Source organism: Mugil cephalus, chromosome 7 (genome assembly GCF_022458985.1).
Source record: "Mugil cephalus isolate CIBA_MC_2020 chromosome 7, CIBA_Mcephalus_1.1, whole genome shotgun sequence".
In the NCBI taxonomy this organism is placed as follows: domain Eukaryota; kingdom Metazoa; phylum Chordata; class Actinopteri; order Mugiliformes; family Mugilidae; genus Mugil; species Mugil cephalus.
The window spans coordinates 1,168,820-1,190,831 of NC_061776.1; the positions used below are offsets into that span (position 1 = coordinate 1,168,820).

Genomic DNA, 22,012 nt, shown 5'->3' on the forward strand with positions numbered 1-22,012 from the left:
TATGGTAACGTCTCCATGACAAATGTTCAGAGACAAGAGACAACAAGATAAATAAATGATTTAATCAGTTTTCTTCAAAAGCTGAAACTCAACAGACAAAGACAGAAAGAAGACAGACGTCCGCTGCCTTAAACACAAACCAAAGTAGGCACGATGATGAGAGACCTACGGAGACACATGTCCTATATGCTGGCCGTCTCCATAGCAACAGAAACAAAGACACCACGGTCAGCATCCTCAGTCTACAGCGGCCAATCAGAGAGCAGCTAGCGGCGGTAGACTCCGAAGGCGGCCAATCAGAGCGCAGCTAGCGGCGGTAGACTCCGAAGGCGGCCATGCTGAGGAGGACGGTGACCCCCACCAGGGAGGCGGTGGCCGGGGCCGTGAAGAAGTGGCGGTACTGGATCTGACAGTACCACAGCACGGCCAGCATCAGGACCAGGAGCGGCACCATCAGGCTGCCAACATTCAGAGCCACCTGCACCTGGTCGCCAGGCCCCGGCCCCCCCGCCGCCCCCCGCCGCCCCGCGGCATGCTGGGAGATGTGACAGTGCAGGACACAATTATGGACCAGGTTCAGGGACGCCAGAGTCCGGGCGTCATCCTGCAGCAGCTGACCCTGATAGATGAACCGGACCTGATCCTCCTGACCCGCAAAGTAGGTCCTGGAAGAGAGACGGGACGGGGGACAAGGGACGGAGTCAATACCAGGATCACTGCACTGTGTGTGCAGTGTCTTAGTGTGTGCAGTGTCTTAGTGTGTCCAGTGTCTGAGTGTGTGCAGTGCAGTGTCTTAGTGTGTGCACAGTACAATGTGTGCAGTGTCTTAGTGTGTGCACAGTACAGTGTGTGCAGTGTCTTAGTGTGTGCAGTGTCTCAGTGTGTGCAGTGTGTTAGTGTGTGCAGTGTCTTAGTGTGTAGGACACACTGTGTGCACAGTACAGTGTGTTAGTGTGTGCAGTGTCTTGGTGTGTGCAGTGTCTTGGTGTGTGCAGTGTTTTATTGTGTCCAGTGTCTTAGTGTGTGCAGTTTCTTAGTGTGTCCAGTGTCTTAGTGTGTGCACAGTACAGTGTGTGCAGTGTCTTAGTGTGTGCACAGTACAGTGTGTGCAGTGTCTCAGTGTGTGCAGTGTGTTAGTGTGTCCAGTGTCTCAGTGTGTCCAGTGTCTTAGTGTGTGCACAGTACAGTGTGTGCAGTGTCTTAGTGTGTGCACAGTACAGTGTGTGCAGTGTCTTAGTGTGTACACAGTACAGTGTGTGCAGTGTCTTAGTGTGTGCAGTGTCTCAGTGTGTGCAGTGTGATAGTGTGTGCAGTGTCTTGGTGTGTGCAGTGTCTTATTGTGTCCAGTGTCTTAGTGTGTGCAGTGTCTTAGTGTGTGCAGTGCAGTGTCTTAGTGCGTCCAGTGTCTTAGTGTGTGCAATGTCTTAGTGTGTCCAGTGTCTTAGTGTGTGCAGTGCAGTGTCTTAGTGTGTCCAGTGTCTTAGTGTGTGCAGTGCAGTGTCTTAGTGTGTGCAGTGTCTTAGTGTGTGCACAGTACAGTGTGTGCAGTGTCTTAGTGTGTACACAGTACAGTGTGTGCAGTGTCTTAGTGTGTGCAGTGTCTCAGTGTGTGCAGTGTGATAGTGTGTGCAGTGTCTTGGTGTGTGCAGTGTCTTATTGTGTCCAGTGTCTTAGTGTGTGCAGTGTCTTAGTGTGTGCAGTGCAGTGTCTTAGTGCGTCCAGTGTCTTAGTGTGTGCAATGTCTTAGTGTGTCCAGTGTCTTAGTGTGTGCAGTGCAGTGTCTTAGTGTGTCCAGTGTCTTAGTGTGTGCAGTGCAGTGTCTTAGTGTGTGCAGTGTCTTAGTGTGTGCAGTGTCTTAGTGTGTGCACAGTACACTGTGTGCAGTGTCTTAGTGTGTGCAGTGTCTCAGTGTGTGCAGTGTGTTAGTGTGTGCAGTGTCTTGGTGTGTGCAGTGTCTTATTGTGTCCAGTGTCTTAGTGTGTGCAGTGTCTTAGTGTGTGCAGTGTCTTAGTGTGTGCAGTGCAGTGTCTTAGTGCGTCCAGTGTCTTAGTGTGTGCAGTGACTTAGTGTGTCCAGTGTCTTAGTGTGTGCAGTGCAGTGTCTTAGTGTGTCCAGTGTCTTAGTGTGTGCAGTGCAGTGTCTTAGTGTGTCCAGTGTCTTAGTGTGTCCAGTGCAGTGTCTTAGTGTGTGCAGTGTCTTAGTGTGTGCACAGTACAGTGTGTGCAGTGTCTTAGTGTGTGCAGTGTCTCAGTGTGTGCAGTGTCTTAGTGTGTCCAGTGTCTTAGTGTGTCCAGTGTCTTAGTGTGTGCACAGTACAGTGTGTGCAGTGTCTTAGTGTGTGCACAGTACAGTGTGTGCAGTGTCTTAGTGTGTGCAGTGTCTCAGTGTGTGCACAGTACAGTGTGTGCAGTGTCTTAGTGTGTGCAGTGTCTCAGTGTGTGCAGTGTGTTAGTGTGTGCAGTGTCTTATTGTGTCCAGTGTCTTAGTGTGTGCAGTGTCTTAGTGTGTGCAGTGCAGTGTCTTAGTGCGTCCAGTGTCTTAGTGTGTGCAGTGTCTTAGTGTGTCCAGTGTCTTAGTGTGTGCAGTGCAGTGTCTTAGTGTGTCCAGTGTCTTAGTGTGTGCAGTGCAGTGTCTTAGTGTGTGCAGTGTCTTAGTGTGTGCAGTGTCTTAGTGTGTAGGACACACTGTGTGCAGTGTCTTAGTGTGTAGGACACACTGGTGATCAAACCTAGAGAACCATTTATAAACCACTGGTTTTCCTGAATGATGTCACTTTCACTGCTCAGCCATTAAAGGACTTTTTGTCGTTTTAAACCATGATACTTTTCCCACAAAATAACTACAGCATTTCAACAGAAAACATGATGTAGCAGGAAACACGTTCAGATTCCTCCCAGTTATTGGTGCTAATGTCCTTGATTTTCAGTCAACCCCCATTTCACTGGCGGCCGAGCTTCCAGTTTCGCTGACTCTGTGAGGTGGGGGGGCCGTTCTAAGGGACTGAAGGTTTCCAGGCGGAGGCCAAAGGATCATCCGCCATAGAAAGACGAGTTGGTTCTAAATCTGTGATTTCAAGAATATTGAATCTTTACAACATCACAAACTCATTCAAGTCCCCAAGAAGGACGTTCGTCCACAGAAGACAAATACAGGAGAGGACAGCAAACTGTGGACGATCTCAATGGGGAATCATTTCCACTGCAGCTGGAACTGGAACTGGTCTCCAGTCCAGCGCTGAACAGGGTGAGGATCTTCTCAACGTTTAAGAGCCTTTGGACTGAACGTCCACTCTGACCCAGCTCTCATCAGCAGAAAGAAGCCGGACTAAGCTTCGCTGAGGAGCCCAGAGTAAAGCAGTGAGTGAAGTGTCCTGGTTCGGGGCATGTTTTCTGCAGTTGTGTCTCTGATGCAGCTCCATGCACAGTGAATGCAAATGTTCATCAGACCTTCTACAACAACGTATGGTTCCTTCCCTACGTTCATCACCATTCAGCCTGCAGTGTTCACAGGACAACGCTCCCTGTCACACAGCGACGGGTGAAGCAGCTCAGTGACACTGAAAACACTGGAATGATGACATGGCAACAAAGTTATGGCCAATAAACCCACGACAGTCACTGAACTGTGGAGGAGACAGGAAGAAAACTGGACCAACATCCACCTTCAGAGTCCTTCAGAGCAGAGGCCTGTTCACCTCCTACTATTTACTGACTGTTGTAACCTTCAGAAGATGGAGCAGGAATCTTCCTCCATGCTACGTTTCATCAGTGTTTTCTGCTACATAATGTTTTTGTTGAAATGCCGTAGTTATTTTGTGGAAAAAGTGTTGTAGTATCATGGTATAGACAGGACAACTGTTGAGCAGTGCAGGTGACACTGTCTCAGAAACAGTGAGTTTATATATTGTGATCTCCAGTGAAGGTGACACTGTCTCAGAAACAGTGAGTTTATATATTGTGATCTCCAGTGAAGGTGACATTGTCTCAGAAACAGTGAGTTTATATATTGTGATCTCCAGTGAAGGTGACATTGTCTCAGAAACAGTGAGTTTATATATTGTGATCTCCAGTGAAGGTGTGTGTCGTACCGTTTGATGTAGCCGATGGTGTCCTGGGGTTTGACCTGAGCTGTTCTCTCTGTGTCGTTGAGAAACTTCAGTCTGACCACCATGTTCCTCTGAGACGACAAAGACTCTCCTCTGTTCCTCACCCCGTCCCCGTCCCTGCCCCCCGCCTGGACCCGGTCCTGGTCCTGGTCCTGGTCCTGGACCTGGTCCTGGACCTGGTCCTGGACCCGGTCCTGGTCCGGGTCAGAGGTGGGCAGGGTCCCTGTCACAGAGCTGGTCTCTGAAAAGGAAAGGGATGATGGGGAGGAGGAAGAGGAAGAGGAGGCATCCTCCGTGGTCCTCTGTGAGGGGGTGACCAGGTGTGAGGGGGCGGGGCCTGTGGAGGAGGTGAATAGGTGCTGTGGGGGTTCGGAGGTGCGGGTGGAGATCCATGCAAGCAGCAGCACCATGAGCAGCAGCATCAATCCGAACAGCAGCGTCACCTCGTCTCCAACTCCTTCTATTAGAGCCATCGCCACGGCAACGCCCACAGCAACACGGCAATCCCCACACAGGTCAGCACTTCACACACCTGGACACAGGGGGCGGGGCTTAGCAGCAGTCTGACCCCCACTCGCACAATTTAATAATCTGAAGTTCTAACAATAAGAACGAGATTTCAAAAAAAAAAGGCCAAACATTGTGGGAGAGTTATTTTAGGAGAGTAAACGCCAGAGGCTGAAGGGAAGCAACAGGTAAAACCAGTCAATAAATAAAACTCCACATTAGCAGAAACAGACAAAAGAGCACAAAGAGAAAAAATCTGACCAAAATAAGAAAAATGCTAAAAGGTAAACAAGAGAAAAGGTGATGAAATTACACTAATAACAGAATAAGAAAATGCCCAGGTTAGCAGCTGTTAGCCCAGGTTAGCAGAACTTAATCCAGGTTAGCAGCTGTTAGCCCAGGTTAGCAGCTGTTAGCCCAGGTTAGCAGAACTTAATCCAGGTTAGCAGCTGTTAGCCCAGGTTAGCAGCTGTTAGCCCAGGTTAGCAGAACTTAATCCAGGTTAGCAGCTGTTAGCCCAGGTTAGCAGCTGTTAGCCCAGGTTAGCAGAACTTAATCCAGGTTAGCAGCTGTTAGCCCAGGTTAGCAGCTGTTAGCCCAGGTTAGCAGAACCTAATCCAGGTTAGCAGCTGTTAGCCCAGGTTAGCAGAACTTAATCCAGGTTAGCAGCTGTTAGCCCAGGTTAGCAGAACTCAATCCAGGTTAGCAGCTGTTAGCCCAGGTTATCAGCTGTTAGCCCAGGTTATCAGCTGTTAGCCCAGGTTAGCAGCTGTTAGCCCAGGTTAGCAGCTGTTAGCCCAGGTTATCAGAACTTAATCCAGGTTAGCAGCTGTTAGCCCAGGTTAGCAGCTGTTAGCCCAGGTTAGCAGAACTTAATCCAGGTTAGCAGCTGTTAGCCCAGGTTAGCAGCTGTTAGCCCAGGTTAGCAGAACCTAATCCAGGTTAGCAGCTGTTAGCCCAGGTTAGCAGAACTCAATCCAGGTTAGCAGCTGTTAGCCCAGGTTATCAGCTGTTAGCCCAGGTTATCAGAACTTAATCCAGGTTAGCAGCCGTTAGCCCAGGTTAGCAGCTCTTAGCCCAGGTTAGCAGAACTTAATCCAGGTTAGCAGCTGTTAGCGCAGGTTAGCAGCTGTTAGCCCAGGTTAGCAGAACTTAATCCAGGTTAGCAGCTGTTAGCCCAGGTTAGCAGAACTTAATCCAGGTTAGCAGCTGTTAGCCCAGGTTAGCATAACCTAATCCAGGTTAGCAGCTGTTAGCCCAGGTTAGCAGAATTTAATCCAGGTTAGCAGCCGTTAGCCCAGGTTAGCAGAACTTAATCCAGGTTAGCAGCTGTTAGCCCAGGTTAGCAGCTGTTGGCCCAGGTTAGCAGAACTTAATCCGGTTAGCAGCTGTTAGCCCTGGTTAGCAGAATTTAATCCAGGTTAGCAGCTGTTAACCCAGGTTAGCAGAACTTAATCCAGGTTAGCAGCTGTTAGCCCAGGTTAGCATAACCTAATCCAGGTTAGCAGCTGTTAGCCCTGGTTAGCAGAATTTAATCCAGGTTAGCAGCTGTTAACCCAGGTTAGCAGAACTTAATCCAGGTTAGCAGTTGTTAGCCCAGGTTATCAGAACTTAATCCAGGTTAGCAGCTGTTAGCCCAGGTTAGCAGAACTTAATCCAGGTTAGCAGCTGTTAGCGCAGGTTAGCAGCTGTTAGCCCAGGTTAGCAGAACTTAATCCAGGTTAGCAGCTGTTAGCCCAGGTTAGCAGAACTTAATCCAGGTTAGCAGCTGTTAGCCCAGGTTAGCATAACCTAATCCAGGTTAGCAGCTGTTAGCCCAGGTTAGCAGAATTTAATCCAGGTTAGCAGCCGTTAGCCCAGGTTAGCAGAACTTAATCCAGGTTAGCAGCTGTTAGCCCAGGTTAGCAGCTGTTGGCCCAGGTTAGCAGAACTTAATCCGGTTAGCAGCTGTTAGCCCTGGTTAGCAGAATTTAATCCAGGTTAGCAGCTGTTAACCCAGGTTAGCAGAACTTAATCCAGGTTAGCAGCTGTTAGCCCAGGTTAGCAGAACTTAATCCAGGTTAGCAGCTGTTAGCCCAGGTTAGCAGCTGTTAGCCCAGGTTAGCAGAACTTAATCCAGGTTAGCAGCTGTTAGCCCAGGTTAGCAGCTGTTAGCCCAGGTTAGCAGAACTTAATCCAGGTTAGCAGCTGTTAGCCCAGGTTAGCAGCTGTTAGCCCAGGTTAGCAGAACCTAATCCAGGTTAGCAGCTGTTAGCCCAGGTTAGCAGAACCTAATCCAGGATAATTTAGTCCGGGTTAGCAGCGGTTCACTCGAGTTATGTGTCGGTCGTCCCACTGGATCAGGCTACTTATGTTCCAGTTCCACATCAACAGTGTAAACCCAGAGCTAGCCCGGAGCTAAACCACAGCTAGCTGCGCCGCTAGCTCTCCAATCTTGATGCTAACAGCGGAAGTAGCTGCTCGGTGAACAAACTGAGTTTAGAGTGAGAAACACGAAGGAATCAAACTCACGGCTCAGTGTAGACGCCTCATAGTTCACAGCACCAGCCTGCTAACAGCTAACAGGCTAATCTGTACTACCGCTCCTCCGCCTCTTCTTCTGTGGTACTGACGCGTCATTACTACTACTAATACTTCTTCTTCTTCGTTTTTGGTCTCGGCGCATCGCTGCCCTCTGCCGTTATATCCTGTTGTTGTATAGACTCATCGGTGTATTCATGCTAAACACGGTCCCTCCAGCCTCCCCCATGTCCCCCATGTCCCTCCAGCCTCCCCCATGTCCCCCATGTCCCTCCAGCCTCCCCCATGTCCCCCACGTCCCTCCAGCCTCCCCCACGTCCCTCCAGCCTCCCCCATGTCCCCCACGTCCCCCAACACTTCATAGACGAGTATGTCTTTCATTGACGAATGACGCGTCACAGTCTCTTTCCACACGCGCTGTGTCCAGATGCAGCCTCATACCACAGGCTGTTACTCTGGAGGCTGCAGCACCGAGTGCTTCTCATATAATAAATATTCTGCCTTTGCTTCCCTACGGTTACATTTCCTTTGCTGCTTTAGTGTAGACGGATATTTGTGTAGCCACAGGTACCGGTGTCCACATTAACTTCACATGTTATTCTTCTTCTGCTCCGCCTGGTTCCTTACTGCCCCCTGCAGGTTGTTCTGCGCCAGTGTTTCTTCTTCTCTGTCTCATTTCTCTCCGTCCTCATGTAAATAAAAACATTTCTCATTAGATTAGATTGTTGTTGTTGTTGTTGTCTGATTAGATCAGACAGAACAATTTAAGATAGACATGTAAAGAATCCGTCACTACATCTGACCTGAGAATATTAATATTATAACTAGTTATTAATTAGTAAAGTCTCTTGTTATCACTGATCCACTGTTTATTCGTTTATTAAATTACAAGAACAACGACAATAACTGCATCACTGTTCAAACTCCCGGATGCTTTTGTTTGTTTGTGTGTGTGTGTGTGTGTGTGTGTGTGTGTGTGTGTGTGTGTGTGTGTGTGTGTGTGTGTGTGTGACAGATGGCTCCAAATTTATTTTTCACACTTTTTCCACACTCACTGAGAGAAAAGGAAACCGGAGTCACATCCCTTGTCTGTCCTCACATACTTTGCCAATAAATCAGATTCTGACTCCGCCGCTGATCGATGAGTGATCGATCAAACCTCCCGGTGACCGGCGGAGCTCGAACCGGGCGCGCGGAGGCTCCTCCGCGGGGCCAAGGAGGCTCTTCCACGGGCTGCCTTTCCGCATGAGGCCGGGGACAGGGACGGAGGTGGACCCGCTGAGACTGCGCGTCCTCCAGGTTCCTCCTGTCGGGGCCCGGAGCATCAGCAGCCGGTGTCCGGGTCCTGGTCCTGCGTCTCCCCGCCGGGTGGGCGTGTGGAGCGGGGGTCGGGTCTGTGTAAATAGCCGTAAATGTCTCTTATTTTGATGGGACGGGGCGAGCAGCTCCAGCGGGCTTGGCTGCTGTTTTAGCCGCTGTCTCTGGTTTCATCCTCCGCCTTTGTCCTCATGCTTTCCCCCGGAGTTCCTCCCCCTGCGGCGCTGGGCGGAGTTTCATACCGGACTAGACGCTCCTTTTGTCGGATTCGTTTGGACCTGACTCCCCGGGGTTTGCGGCCGGAAAAAACACACTTTGAAAGCCCCTAAAGAACTCGAAGGACCGCCGAGGTGTGCGGGAAGACCCCGGGTTTCTGTCTGAACCAGCAGGTGAGCGGTGCGCTGCGTTTAGGAGCAGATTTCTGGGGTTTTCTGCTCGTTAGTCCCCGAGTCTCCCAAACATTGATGGCGGCTCCGCGGTGGAGGCTCCTGGGGTAACGTTAGCCGCGGCTCGGCCTCCGCGCAGCCCGACAGCAGAGCCGGCGCTTTACCGGAGAAACCGACCCCCGCGGATCAATCAGCCGCCGCGAACAACGGAATTTAATCAATAATCGCCTCTAAGCTGTCGACGGGTTTCAACGTTTTGTTTTTTCGTTTTTTTTTGTTTTTTTAAGTAATGCGATTATCGTGGCCCCACGTGTCTCCCTCCGCGTCTACTGGCCTCGTTTTACTTCTAGTTTTTCTCATTTTCGCCTTTTAACCTCGAACCTCCTCCAAACGCTCCGTGGCAGAGCGGAAGCGACGTGCTGACTCCTGCCGGAGGACGGACGCCATTACCGGGCAGCTGGAGCCAGGCGGCCCGCAGCTCCCCGGTCACAACACCGCAGTGACTCCGCTGTTCAGGCCGGAGAGAATCGGTCATCGGGACGTAAATGTGTCCGCAGCTGGAAGTCAGATGTCTCTGACACCTGGTTTTTATCATTTATCCTGAATTTCTGTTACCCCGGAGTCTTAAAGTGACTGATTTTTGAACGGACTCTGGTGGAGCAGCATAGAACTAGACAGCATAGATCCGGGGCTCCTCGCCCCGGCTTTGACCTTCTCAGCGGGACGTGGTGACATCCACAGCCGGGGAGAGGTCACCTGGGCCGGGCAGCGGGGGTCACAGCGTCCCGGGGGAGTGTCCGATTATTTAGCTCCTTTATAAAACAATTAATTCAGATTTTAACTGTTAACTAAGTTTAAATTCCAGCTATAACAAACGCAGAAGTGATCAATAAATGGACTGAATGGTCAGGTGTGTTCTACTCCTGGTACCATGGGACCAGTTCTACCTGGGACCTGGTCCTGTGGTCCAGATACGCCCCTACCTCTGAGTTGTCCTCTAATGTCCATAGTTGTGTCTCTGCTGCAGGTCAGAGGACAGTTTCCACTTTCTGCTGGATGATAAACTCTACATTAGTCCGTGTTTAACCCAGATGAACACATGAATGGTTTCATCCTGGTCTGAGTGGATGAACAGGTCTTTGCTCTGTCCACACTTTCATTCATTAAACGTCTTCAGGACGAGACAAGAGACAGAAAAAGAGTCTGGTTCTCTCTGGACCAGGTTTAACTTTACTCCAGATTAAACGAGACTTCAGGTGTGAACAGGTGTTTCCATGTGTCCAGGGGGCGGAGTCTTCTCCTTCACCTGTAGGATGAACGGAAGCAGCAGCAGCGTCTCCACGGCCCAGAGCTCCAGGATCAAGACCGAACCAGGTACCTGAACCCTGCCCCTGGATGTCCTCCTACTGACGTGTCCCTGGTCTTTGACGTGTCCCTGTTTGTTGACGTGTCCCTGTTTGTTGAAATGTCCATTATTGTTGACGTGTGTCTGGTTGTTGACGAGTCCCTGGTTGTTGACGTGTCTCTCGTTGTTGACGTGTCTCTGGTTGTTGACGTGTCCCTGGTTGTTGACGTGTCTCTGGTATTTGACGTGTCCATGGATGTTGACGTATCCCTGGTCGTTGAGGTGTCCCTTTTATTTGATATGTCTCTGGTCTTTGACGTGTCCCTGTTTGTTGACGTGTGTCTGGTTGTTGACAAGTCCGTTATTGTTGACGTGTCTCTGGTTGTTGACGTGTCTCTGGTATTTGACGTGTGTCTGGTTGTTGACGTGTCTCTGGTTGTTGACGTATCGCTGGTATTTGACGTGTCTCTAGTTTTTGATGTGTCTCTGGTTGTTAACGTGTCACTGGTTGTTGACGTGTCGCTGGTATTTGACGTGTCACTGGTTGTTGACGAGTCCCTGGTTGTTAACGTGTCACTGGTTGTTGACGAGTCACTGGTTGTTAACGTGTCACTGGTTGTTGACGTGTCGCTGGTATTTGACGTGTCACTGGTTGTTGACGTGTCACTGGTTGTTAACGTGTCACTGGTTGTTGACGTGTCGCTGGTATTTGACGTGTCACTGGTTGTTTACATGTCTCTGGTTGTTGACAAGTCCGTTATTGCTGACGTGTCTCTGGTTGTTCACAAGTCCGTCTTTGTTGCCTCGTATTTGACGTGTCTCTGGTTGTTGACATGTCCGTCATTGTTGACGTGTCTCTGGTTGTTGACGTGTCTCTGTTTGTTGACGTGTCTCTGGTATTTGACGTGTGTCTGGTTGTTGACGTGTCTCTGGTTTTTGATGTGACTCTGGTTGTTGACGAGTCCCTGGTTGTTAACGTGTCTCTGGTTGTTGACGTGTCGCTGGTATTTGACGTGTCACTGGTTGTTGACGAGTCCCTGGTTGTTGACAAGTCACTGGTTGTTGACGTGTCACTGATGTTTGACGTGTCTCTGGTTGTTGACGTGTCTCTGGTTGTCCCCTGGTATTTGACGTGTCACTGGTTGTTGACGTGTCCCTGGTTTTTGACGAGTCTCTGGTTGTTGACAAGTCCCTGGTTGTTGACGTGTCTCTGGTTGTCCCCTGGTATTTGACGTGTCCCTGTCGTTGACGTGTCCCTTTTATTTGACGTGTCTCTGGCTGTTGACGTGTCCTTGGTTGTTTACGTTTCCTTGGTTTTTGACGTGTCTCTGGTGTTTGATGTGTCTCTGGTTGTTGACAAGTCCCTGTTTGTTGAAATGTCCGTTATTGTTGACATGTCTCTCATTGTTGACGTGTCTCTGGTTGTTGACGTGTCCCTGGTATTTGACGTGTCTCTGGTTGTTGATGTGTCCCTGGTATTTGACGTGTCTCTGGTTGTTGACAAGTCCCTGGTCGTTGACGTGTCCCTGTCGTTGACGTGTCCCTTTTATTTGACGTCTCTGGTCGTTGACGTGTCTCCGGTTGTTGACGTGTCTCTTGTTGTTGACGTGTCTCTTGTTGTTGACGAGTCCTTGGTATTTGACGTGTCCCTGGTTGTTGACGTGTCTCTGGTCGTTGACGTGTCCCTGGTTGTTGACGTGTCTCTGGTTGTTGACGTGTCTCTGGTCGTTGATGTGTCTCTTGTCGTTGACGTGTCTCTGGTATTTTGACGTGTCTCTGGTCGTTGACGTGTCTCTGGTTGTTGACGTGTCTCTTGTCGTTGATGTGTCTCTTGTCGTTGACGTGTCTCTGGTATTTTGATGTGTCTCTGGTCGTTGACGTGTCTCTGGTTGTCCCCTGGTATTTGACATGTCCCTGGTTGTTGACGTGTCTCTGGTATTCTACGTGTCCTTGGTTGTTGACGTGTCTCTGGTTGTTGAGGTGTCTCTGGTCGTTGATGTGTCTCTTGTCGTTGACGTGTCTCTGGTATTTTGACGTGTCTCTGGTCGTTGACGTTTCCCTGGTTGTTGACGTGTCTCTGGTTGTTGACGTGTCTCTTGTCGTTGATGTGTCTCTTGTCGTTGATGTGTCTCTGGTCGTTGACGTGTCTCTGGTTGTCCCCTGGTATTTGACATGTCCCTGGTTGTTGACGTGTCTCTGGTATTCTACGTGTCCTTGGTTGTTGACGTGTCTCTGGTTGTTGACGTGTCTCTGGTTGTCCCCTGGTATTTGACGTGTCTCTGGTTGTTGACGAGTCCTTGGTCATTGACGTTTCCTTGGTCGTTGAGGTGTCTCTGTTATTTGACGTGTCTCTGGTTGTTGACGTGTCTCTGGTATTTGACGTGTCTCTGGTTGTTGATGAGTCCCTCTGGTTGTTGACGAGTCCTTGGTCGTTGACGTGTCTCTGTTATTTGACGTGTCCCTGCTATTTGACGTGTCTCTGTGTGTTGACGAGTCCATGGTATTTGACGTGTCCTTGGTTGTTGATGTGTCTCTGGTTGTCCCCTGGTATTTGAGGTGTCTCTGGTTGTTGACGTTTCCCTGGTTGTTGACGTGTCTCTGGTTGTTGATGTGTCTCTTGTCGTTGACGTGTCCCTGGTTGATGACGTGTCTCTGGTTGTTGATGTTTCTCTGGTATTTGACGTGTCCTTGGTCGTTGACGTGTCTCTGGTTGTCCCCTGGTATTTGAGGTGTCTCTGGTTGTTGACGAGTCCCTGGTCGTTGACGTGTCCCTGGTTGATGACGTGTCCCTGGTCGTTGACGTTTCTCTGGTATTTGACGTGTCTCTGGTTGTTGAGGCGTCTCTGTTATTTGACGTGTCCCTGCTATTTGACGTGTCCCTGCTATTTGACGTGTCCCCTGCTGTGGTCCTGTCCCCAGATGAGTGGACGAAGGAGGACTGTCTCGTGTTGCTGGAGAGGATCCGTTGCCTGTTGCCTGAAGCCGACGCCATGAAGTATAAAACCACCGAGTCTCACTTCGACTGGGACAAAGTTTGTTTCGGGAGCTTTACCGGAGACATGTGTCGGCAGAAGTGGCAGAAAGTGTCTTCAGAGGTAAGAGTCCTGGTAACCACGGTGACCCACAGTGACCCACGGGCCGTTTCCTTGGTAACCACGGTGACCCTCGGGCCACGGGCCGTTTCCTTGGTAACGGGAGGACTTGATGTTTCAGGTGAGGAAGTACCGGACAATGACGGAGTTGATCGTAGACGCTATTGAGTTCGTCAAGAACCCGTACAAGGGCAAGAAGCTGAAGGTGAGACACGGACATGTCCCGGGTCCCCTGTCCCCTGTCCCCTGTCCTCTAACCTCTGTCCTCTGTCCCAGACCCACCCAGATTTCCCTAAGAAGCCTCTGACTCCGTACTTTCGCTTCTTCATGGAGAAAAGAGCCAAATACGCTAAAATCCACCCAGAGATGAGCAACCTGGACCTGACCAAGATCCTGTCCAAGAAGTACAAGGAGCTCCCTGACAAGAAGAAGGTGAGACCCAGGACCAGGACCAGGACCTGGACCAGGACCTGGACCAGGACCTGGACCAGGACCAGGACCTGGACCAGGACCTGGACCAGGACCAGACCTTGAACCCGTCCTGAACCAGAGTTTCATCCTGCTTGTTTTCTTTCTTCTGCAGCAAAAGTACATCACAGAGTTCCAGAGAGAGAAAGAAGAGTTTGAGAAAAACATGACTCGATTCAAGTGAGTTCACACTGGAGCTACGTCCTGTTAGCCGTTAGCATGAAGCTACGTCCTGTTAGCTGTTAGCATGAAGCTATGTCCTGTTAGCCGTTAGCATGAAGCTACGTCCTGTTAACTGTTAACATGAAGCCTACGTCCTGTTAGCTGTTAGCATGAAGCTATGTCCTGTTAACTGTTAGCATGAAGCTTACGTCCTGTTAGCCGTTAGCATGAAGCTACGTCCTGTTAGCTGTTAGCATGAAGCTATGTCCTGTTAGCCGTTAGCATGAAGCTACGTCCTGTTAACTGTTAACATGAAGCCTACGTCCTGTTAGCTGTTAGCATGAAGCTATGTCCTGTTAACTGTTAGCATGAAGCTACGTCCTGTTAGCTGTAATCGCGGAGCTATGTCCTGTTAGCTGTTAGCATGAAGCTACGTCCTGTTAGCTGTTAGCGCGGAGCTATGTGCTGTTAGCATGAAGATTACGTCCTGGTAGCTGTTAGCATGGAGCTATGTCCTGTTAGCTGTTAGCATGAAGCTACGTCCTGTTAGCTGTTAGCATGAAGATTACGTCCTGTTAGCTGTTAGCACGGAGCTACGTCCTGTTAGCTGTTAGCATGGAGTTATGTCCTGTTAGCTGTTAGCATGAAGCTTACACTCTGTTAACTGTTAGCATGAAGCTTACGTCCTGTTAACTGTTAGCATGAAGCTTACGTCCTGTTAGCTGTTAGCATAAATCTTACATCTTGTCAACTGTTAGCATGTGGCTAATATCAGAGTCCTGTTAGATAGGGTAGTGCTTACTTCCTGTTAGCCTGGTGCTTACTTCCTGTTACCGTGGTGCTTACTTCCTGTTAGGGCGGAGCATCCAGAGCTGATGGAGGAGAGGAAGAAGTCGGATCAACCAGAGAAACCAAAGACTCCTCAACAGCTGTGGTACAACCATGAGAAGAAGACCTACCTGAAGCTCCACCCAGAGGTACACAACTACCACACAACTACTACACAACATCTGCATCTAGACCAGCCCTTCACTGTAGACCAGATCCAGATCTAGACCACATCTACCTGTGTCTCTGCTCCAGGTGAGCCAGAAGGAGCTGAAGGAGGCTCTGAGGAGACAATGGTCCCAGCTCTCCGACAAGAGGAGACTCAAGTGGATCAGCAAAGCCCTGGAGCTCCAGAAGGACTACGAGGTACCGGACCATTCAGAACCAGAACTAGACTGAACCACATGAACCAGATCAGTCCATGTGGACTGACTCAAACCAGATGACCTGGACTCGGTCAGAGTCCAAATCTGGCTCCACATTGGTCCAGATGTTGGTTCAGAGTCTGGTCCAGATGTTGTTTCAGGCTTTGGTCCAGGGTCTGGTCCAGAGTCTGGTCCAGAGTCTGGTCCAGGGTCTGGTCAGGATGTGATCTAGGGCCTGATGGCTGGACTCTGTTTTTCAGGACAGCATGAAAGCGTATCATGAGGCTCATCCAGATGTGAACTCAGAGGACCACGTCCGGTCTGTCCTCACCAAAGCCGAGAGACAACTGAAGGACAAGTTTGATGGACGGCCGACGAAACCTCCACCGTACGTCTCAATTACCTACGCTAACGATAGCATTATGCTAACATGCTACCAAACCTCCACCTTACATCTCAATTACCTACGCTAATGATAGCATTATGCTAACATGCTACCAAACCTCCACCGTACATCTCAATTACCTACGCTAACGATAGCATTATGCTAACATGCTACCAAATCTCCACTTTACATCTCAATTACCTATGCTAACGATAGCATTCTACTGACGTGCTAACCTGGATTCACTTATTGAGATGGGTGTGTGAATACTTTGTATGTGTGTGTCTGTGCTGCCCCCTGGTGTCTGACCTGTGATGTGTGTCTGTGCTGCCCCCTGGTGTCTGACTGTGATGTCTGTGCTGCCCCCTGGTGTGTGAGTGGTGTATTGTGATGTCTGTGCTGCCCCCTGGTGTCTGACCTGTGATGTCTGTGCTGCCCCCTGGTGTCTGACCTGTGATGCGTGTCTGTGCTGCCCCCTGGTGTCTGACTGTGATGTCTGTGCTGCCCCCTGGTGTGTGACCTGTGATGTGATGTCTGTGCTGCCCCCTGGTGTGTGACCTGTGATGTGATGTCTGTGCTGCCCCCTGGTGTCTGACCTGGGATGTCTGTGCTGCCCCCTGGTGTCTGACCTGTGATGTGATGTCTGTGCTGCCCCCTGGTGTGTGAGTGGTGTATTGTGATGTCTGTGTTGCCCCCTGGTGTCTGACCTGGGATGTCTGTGCTGCCCCCTGGTGTCTGACCTGTGTGTCTGTGCTGCCCCCTGGTGTGTGACCTGTGATGTGATGTCTGTGCTGCCCCCTGGTGTCTGACCTGTGTGTCTGTGCTGCCCCCTGGTGTGTGAGTGGTGTATTGTGACTGTGTGTCTGTGCTGCCCCCTGGTGTCTGACCTGTGTGTCTGTGCTGCCCCCTGGTGTGTGAGTGGTGTATTGTGACTGTGTGTCTGTGCTGCCCCCTGGTGTCTGACCTGTGTGTCTGTGCTGCCCCCTGGTGTCTGACCTGGGATGTCTGTGCTGCCCCCTGGTGTCTGACCTGGGATGTCTGTGCTGCCCCCTGGTGTCTGACCTGTGTGTCTGTGCTGCCCCCTGGTGTGTGAGTGGTGTATTGTGACTGTGATGTCTGTGCTGCCCCCTGGTTTCTGACCTGTGATGTCTGTGCTGCCCCCTGGTGTCTGACCTGTGTGTCTGTGCTGCCCCCTGGTGTGTGAGTGGTGTATTTTGATGTCTGTGCTGCCCCTGGTGTGTTGAGTGGTGTATTGTGACTGTGTGTCTGTGCTGCCCCGTGTCGACCTGTGAGTGTGTCTGTGCTGCCCCCTGGTGTTGACCTGGATGTCTGTGTGCCCCTGTGTCTGACCCGGATTCTGTGCTCCTGTGTCTGACCTGTGATGTCTGTGCTGCCCTGGTGTCTGACCTGTGTGTCTGTGCTGCCCCCTGGTGTGTGACCTGTGATGTGATGTCTGTGCTGCCCCCTGGTGTCTGACCTGGGATGTCTGTGCTGCCCCCTGGTGTCTGACCTGGGATGTCTGTGCTGCCCCCTGGTGTCTGACCTGGGATGTCTGTGCTGCCCCCTGGTGTCTGACCTGGGATGTGTGTCCAGTAACGGATACTCCCTGTACTGCGCCGAGCTGATGGTCAACATGAAGGACGTCCCCAGCACAGAGAGGATGGTTCTCTGCAGCAAACAGTGGAAGATGATGACGCAGAAAGAGAAGGACATGTTTCAGAAACGCTGTGAGCAGGTCAGTATCAGGACTCACCTCAGGTTAAACCCACCTGTAAGTCTAGTTTATAGTCCTGCAGTATCCACATACCTAGTCTAACTCCACCCAAACACCAGGTGGTGCTGTGGCTTCTACTAGTCGGGTTCAGGTCGGTAAAGAGGAAACACAAAGTTCTTCATCGACTAAAATGTCTAAAACAAGGAACCTGAGGCAGGAAATACGCCTGAAGATCCAGATTCAGTGATTCAAACCGAGCTGGTGTCCAGTGTTCCAGCCTCACTGTGCTCGACTTTTAGACCCTGGCTTAAGGTCGCCGCCCCTCGTGGCCCAAAAAAACGCGTGATAAAGTTTGGTTTCTTCTGGTAAATTAAGTTAAGGTTAAGTTAAGTTGACTAAGTTAAGCTAAGTTCTATCATTGGGTAGAGACCCTGCGTGTTGAAGGACGAGCTAAATCACTACGTCTTGTGGGAATAGCTTCCAAAGCTAGTTAGCATTGCAGATCAGCGTTTCCATCCAGCATCAGGGATCATTTCTAAAAACGCTTTTTGAAAAGGCCTTTTAAACTTCAGCTTGCAACTTAAGGACAGAAAGTTAACAGGCTAATGCTATGGAGGAGGCTAGCGGCTAATGCTAGCAGCTAGCTGAGAGGGAGGAGAGACCAGTGTGATGAGCAGCTAAGTGAACAGAGCTGTGAGCATTATAAGCTGAATAGAGTGTATCTGTATCTCAGGGAACCCGTGTGGATCATCTGGTGCTAACGTGGTGCTAAATGCTCTAGAACAGGAAATGGCATCTATTTAATCAGAAATGTTTATTTCCTCCATACGTCCATGTGGCTGTGTTCTTCAGTCCCGCGGTGTAACCCAGACGGTTCTGGTTCTGCAGGAGGCTGATCCTCACAGCAAACGGACCTGGTCCATCTCGTTAGCGTGTTTTAATATTTAATAATATGTGGAACGTGTCTAAAGTCTGTGCCACTGGTATGAACTTAACAGCATGATGTAGAGTTTTAAGTCGTCTCTGGTCCAGATGACGTGAGCTCAGGTAACTAATAACCAACGACTAACGGCGGTTGTGTCTCCTCAGAGGAAGAAGCAGTACGACGTGGACCTGCAGAGGTTCCTGGAGGTGAGTCCCGCCGGACTCCTCGTCCTCACGGCGCCTCACTCAAACAGAAACATGACGTAGCGCCTGTTTTTCCAGAGTCTTCCTGAGGAGGAACGAGACCGAGTCCTGACGGAGGAGAAACTGGGCGGGTCCAAAGTGGGCGTGGCCTCCAGTCCCCACAGAGCCAAGTCTCCATCAGTGAAGGTCTGAGAGCGCGGAGAGGACGTCCTCCTTCATGTCTCTGTCCTGTCTGACAGCCTCCATGTTTGCTTGACTTCAGGAGCGTGGACGGGAGGCGGAGCCAGAGGTGTGGGCGGGAGCGGCGAAAGACAAGCGGGACGGAAAGAAGACGGCGAAGCTTCCAGAGACACCGAAGACGGCGGAGGAGATGTGGCAGCACAGCGTGATCGGAGACTACCTGGCTAAATACAGAGTGAGCTCCGTCTACACCACCGCTTTCATTTCACACCTCGCCACTACTTCCTGTTTAACTCGTCTCTGGTCACAGAGCGACCGCCGCAAGGCTCAGGTTGCCATGGAGGCGGCCTGGAAGTCCATGGAGAAGAAGGAGAAGATCCCCTGGATCAAGAAGGCGGCAGAGGACCAGAAACGCTATGAGGTGAAGTACAGACAGGCACACTAGCCCCGCCCACCCCGGTCTCCTCCCCCTATTAAATTTTGTTTAACTGGTCTGGTCATTTAGTCGTCACCTCTGACCTCCGTCCTGCAGAGGGAGCTGTTGGAGATGAGGACTCCTGCTGCAGGTCAGAGGAAGCCCAAGTTTGACGGCGAACCAAAGAAGCCTCCGGTGTGAGTGTGAATCAAATCAATAAGTCAGGACAAAGGGGGTCTTCCTGTCAGCCATCTTGTTTGAATAACCTTTATTGAAAGGCTGGCCTAGCATGCTACCATGCTCAGAGCCGAGCATTGTGGGTCTGTAGTCTCTAAGCCCCTCCCCCGGCTGCCTCCGTCCAATAGGAGCGGCTACCAGATGTTCTCCCAGGAGCTGCTGACCAACGGCGAGTTGAACCACTTCAGCCTGAAGGAGCGGATGGTTGAGATCGGGAAGCGTTGGCAGAAACTCAGCCAGAGCCAGAAGGACAAGTACAAGAAGCTGGTGGAGGAGCAGCAGGTGGAGTACAAGGCCGAGCTGGAGGCCTGGCTCAAGGTAACCACGGCGACCCCACGGCGACCCCGCGGCGTCACCACGGCGACCAGAGGCCTGGACAAACCCATGAATGAACCCGTTTCAGTCTGATCGGAGGAGTCCAGACCTCTGTGTCGCCCCCCGGTGGTTATAGGCAGTGATGTGATACCAGATAAATACAGTCGATACCGGTTCTGATAGTTTATAATTATTAAAGTGGAGGCATCATCAGTCTGAACGTTTTTTGATTTGGTTTCATCAGTTAAAATCCGGTTTATAAGTCAATAGAAAATACTTTATTCCCTCATGTTGTTCTTCGTGTTCGTTCTTCTCTTTCTTCCTCAGTCTCTTTCTCCTCAGGACCGAGTCGTCTACAAAGAGTTCTCCTCCACGGTGAGTTCAGGCTCCAGCTAGCACAATGCTAAGCTAACAGGCTAACGCTGCCTTGTTTGTGAAACAGCTCGTTAACGTTTCCTGGTTGTTTCTGGAGCAGAAACGTCGCAGCTCGGCTAAAGTTCGTAGCGCTCCAGCGGCTAAAGTCCGTGTGACGGCGAAGCCCAAGGCCAAGGCCGGAGGGTCCAGGGCGGCGCCACCTGGCGTCGGCGTCGGGAAGAGGCCGATGGCGTACCGGGCCAAGGTAACCACCGGGGGGCGGGGCCGGGAGGACCAGGGGGGCGGGGTCTCTGTGTCGACTCTCAGGCTAAATGTTGAGACGTCCCTCTGTCTCCGTGTCCTCCAGCAGGACATGTCCGACTCAGACGAGGAGAAGAGCGACTCATCGGACTCGGACGAAGACGACGAGACGTCAGGAAGCACAGACAGCGAAGACGAGGACGACGAGGTGATTCACTCATTCACTCATTCACTCACCTGGAGAACATTCACTCACTCATTCACTCACCTGGAGAACATTCACTCATTCATTCACTCATTCACTCATTCACCTGGAGAACATTCACTCATTCATTCATTCACCTGGAGAACAATCACTCATTCATTCATTCACCTGGAGAACATTCACTCATTCATTCACTCATTCATTCACTCATTCACCTGGAGAACATTCACTCATTCATTCATTCACCTGGAGAACAATCACTCATTCATTCACTCATTCACCTGGAGAACATTCACTCACTCATTCATTCACCTGGAGAACATTCACTCATTCATTCACCTGGAGAACATTCACTCATTCATTCACTCACTCATTCACCTGGAGAACATTCACTCATTCATTCATTCACCTGGAGAACATTCACTCACTCATTCATTCACCTGGAGAACATTCACTCATTCATTCACTCATTCACCTGGAGAACATTCACTCATTCATTCACTCACTCATTCACCTGGAGAACATTCACTCATTCATTCACTCACTCATTCACCTGGAGAACATTCACTCATTCATTCATTCACTTGGAGAACATTCACTCACTCATTCACTCACTCATTCATTCACCTGGAGAACAATCACTCATTCATTCACTCATTCATTCACTCATTCACCTGGAGAACATTCACTCATTCATTCACTCATTCACCTGGAGAACATTCACTCATTCACTCACTCATTCACCTGGAGAACACTCATTCATTCATTCACCTGGAGAACATTCACTCATTCATTCACCTGGAGAACATTCACTCATTCATTCACTCACTCATTCACCTGGAGAACATTCACTCATTCATTCATTCACCTGGAGAACATTCACTCACTCATTCATTCACCTGGAGAACAATCACTCATTCATTCACTCATTCACCTGGAGAACAATCACTCATTCATTCACTCATTCACCTGGAGAACATTCACTCATTCACTCACTCATTCACCTGGAGAACACTCATTCATTCATTCACCTGGAGAACAATCACTCATTCATTCACCTGGAGAACAATCACTCATTCACTCACTCATTCACTCACTCATTCATTCACCTGGAGAACATTCACTCATTCACTCACTCACTCATTCACCTGGAGAACACTCATTCATTCACTCACCTGGAGAACATTCACTCACTCACTCATTCACCTGGAGAACAATCACTCATTCACTCACTCATTCATTCACTCATTCACCTGATGTTCATTACTTCCTGTTTATTTTTTCAGAACGACGATGATGAAGACGAGGACGATGAAGACCAGACGTCCTCCGAGGACTCCAGTGACTCGGACTCTGACTAGCTCTGCCCCTTATTAGAGGCCACGCCTCCTTATCTGCCAATCATCGAGACAGGCCAATGAGAGGTGTTCTCTCTGGCCTCTCCCACCTACCTTGTGAAGGGGGCGGGGCCTGATGGAGTGTTTTGTTACCTGTGTGTTTCTGTTTTTTATCGAGTGTTGGTTTTTATCCGACTCATGTTTCAGATGGGCGGAGTTATTTTGGGGTGGGGTTTGTACAGGGGCAGGGGTGGAGTCAGTGAGTAGAGGGGCGGAGCCTGCCTGAGAAAATGATAACAAATAAATGCACTTTTTCTCACTTTGTGTTGTTTGACTGATGACATCACACAGGGACAAAGGGGCGGAGTCTGTTCAGTTTCAGGTTT

The 22,012-nt window shown here is 50.2% G+C and overlaps 2 protein-coding genes across 4 annotated transcripts; one reads left to right on the forward strand and one right to left on the reverse strand.

Moving 5' to 3' along the window:
- Positions 1-47: 47 nt before the first annotated feature.
- Positions 48-7,339, reverse strand: tmub1 (transmembrane and ubiquitin-like domain containing 1). Of its 2 annotated transcripts, none has more exons than XM_047590023.1 (3): positions 7,124-7,339; positions 4,088-4,668; positions 48-665 (listed from the first exon to the last, which is right to left on the reverse strand). In XM_047590023.1, the coding sequence occupies exons 2-3, from the start codon at positions 4,576-4,578 to the stop codon at positions 308-310; spliced, it is 849 nt and encodes a 282-aa protein (XP_047445979.1). In that variant the 5' UTR covers positions 4,579-4,668; positions 7,124-7,339; the 3' UTR covers positions 48-307. The 2 variants fall into 2 exon arrangements, with proteins under 2 accessions (XP_047445979.1, XP_047445978.1); XM_047590022.1 differs by having other exon boundaries at positions 4,088-4,637; positions 7,124-7,337.
- Positions 7,340-8,282: 943 nt separating this feature from the next.
- ubtfl (upstream binding transcription factor, like) lies at positions 8,283-21,945 on the forward strand. 2 transcript variants are annotated; one of them, XM_047589857.1, is made up of 20 exons: positions 8,283-8,838; positions 10,120-10,209; positions 13,100-13,275; positions 13,394-13,477; positions 13,549-13,704; positions 13,856-13,920; positions 14,759-14,879; positions 14,986-15,096; positions 15,356-15,483; positions 17,074-17,215; positions 18,284-18,325; positions 18,401-18,508; positions 18,585-18,737; positions 18,813-18,923; positions 19,008-19,114; positions 19,283-19,472; positions 19,797-19,844; positions 19,945-20,088; positions 20,191-20,292; positions 21,576-21,945. In XM_047589857.1, exons 2-20 carry the CDS (start codon positions 10,149-10,151, stop codon positions 21,648-21,650), a joined length of 2,124 nt encoding a protein of 707 aa, XP_047445813.1. In that variant the 5' UTR covers positions 8,283-8,838; positions 10,120-10,148; the 3' UTR covers positions 21,651-21,945. The 2 variants fall into 2 exon arrangements, with proteins under 2 accessions (XP_047445813.1, XP_047445814.1); XM_047589858.1 differs by having other exon boundaries at positions 8,298-8,838; positions 19,035-19,114.
- The last annotated feature ends 67 nt before the right edge of the window (positions 21,946-22,012 follow it).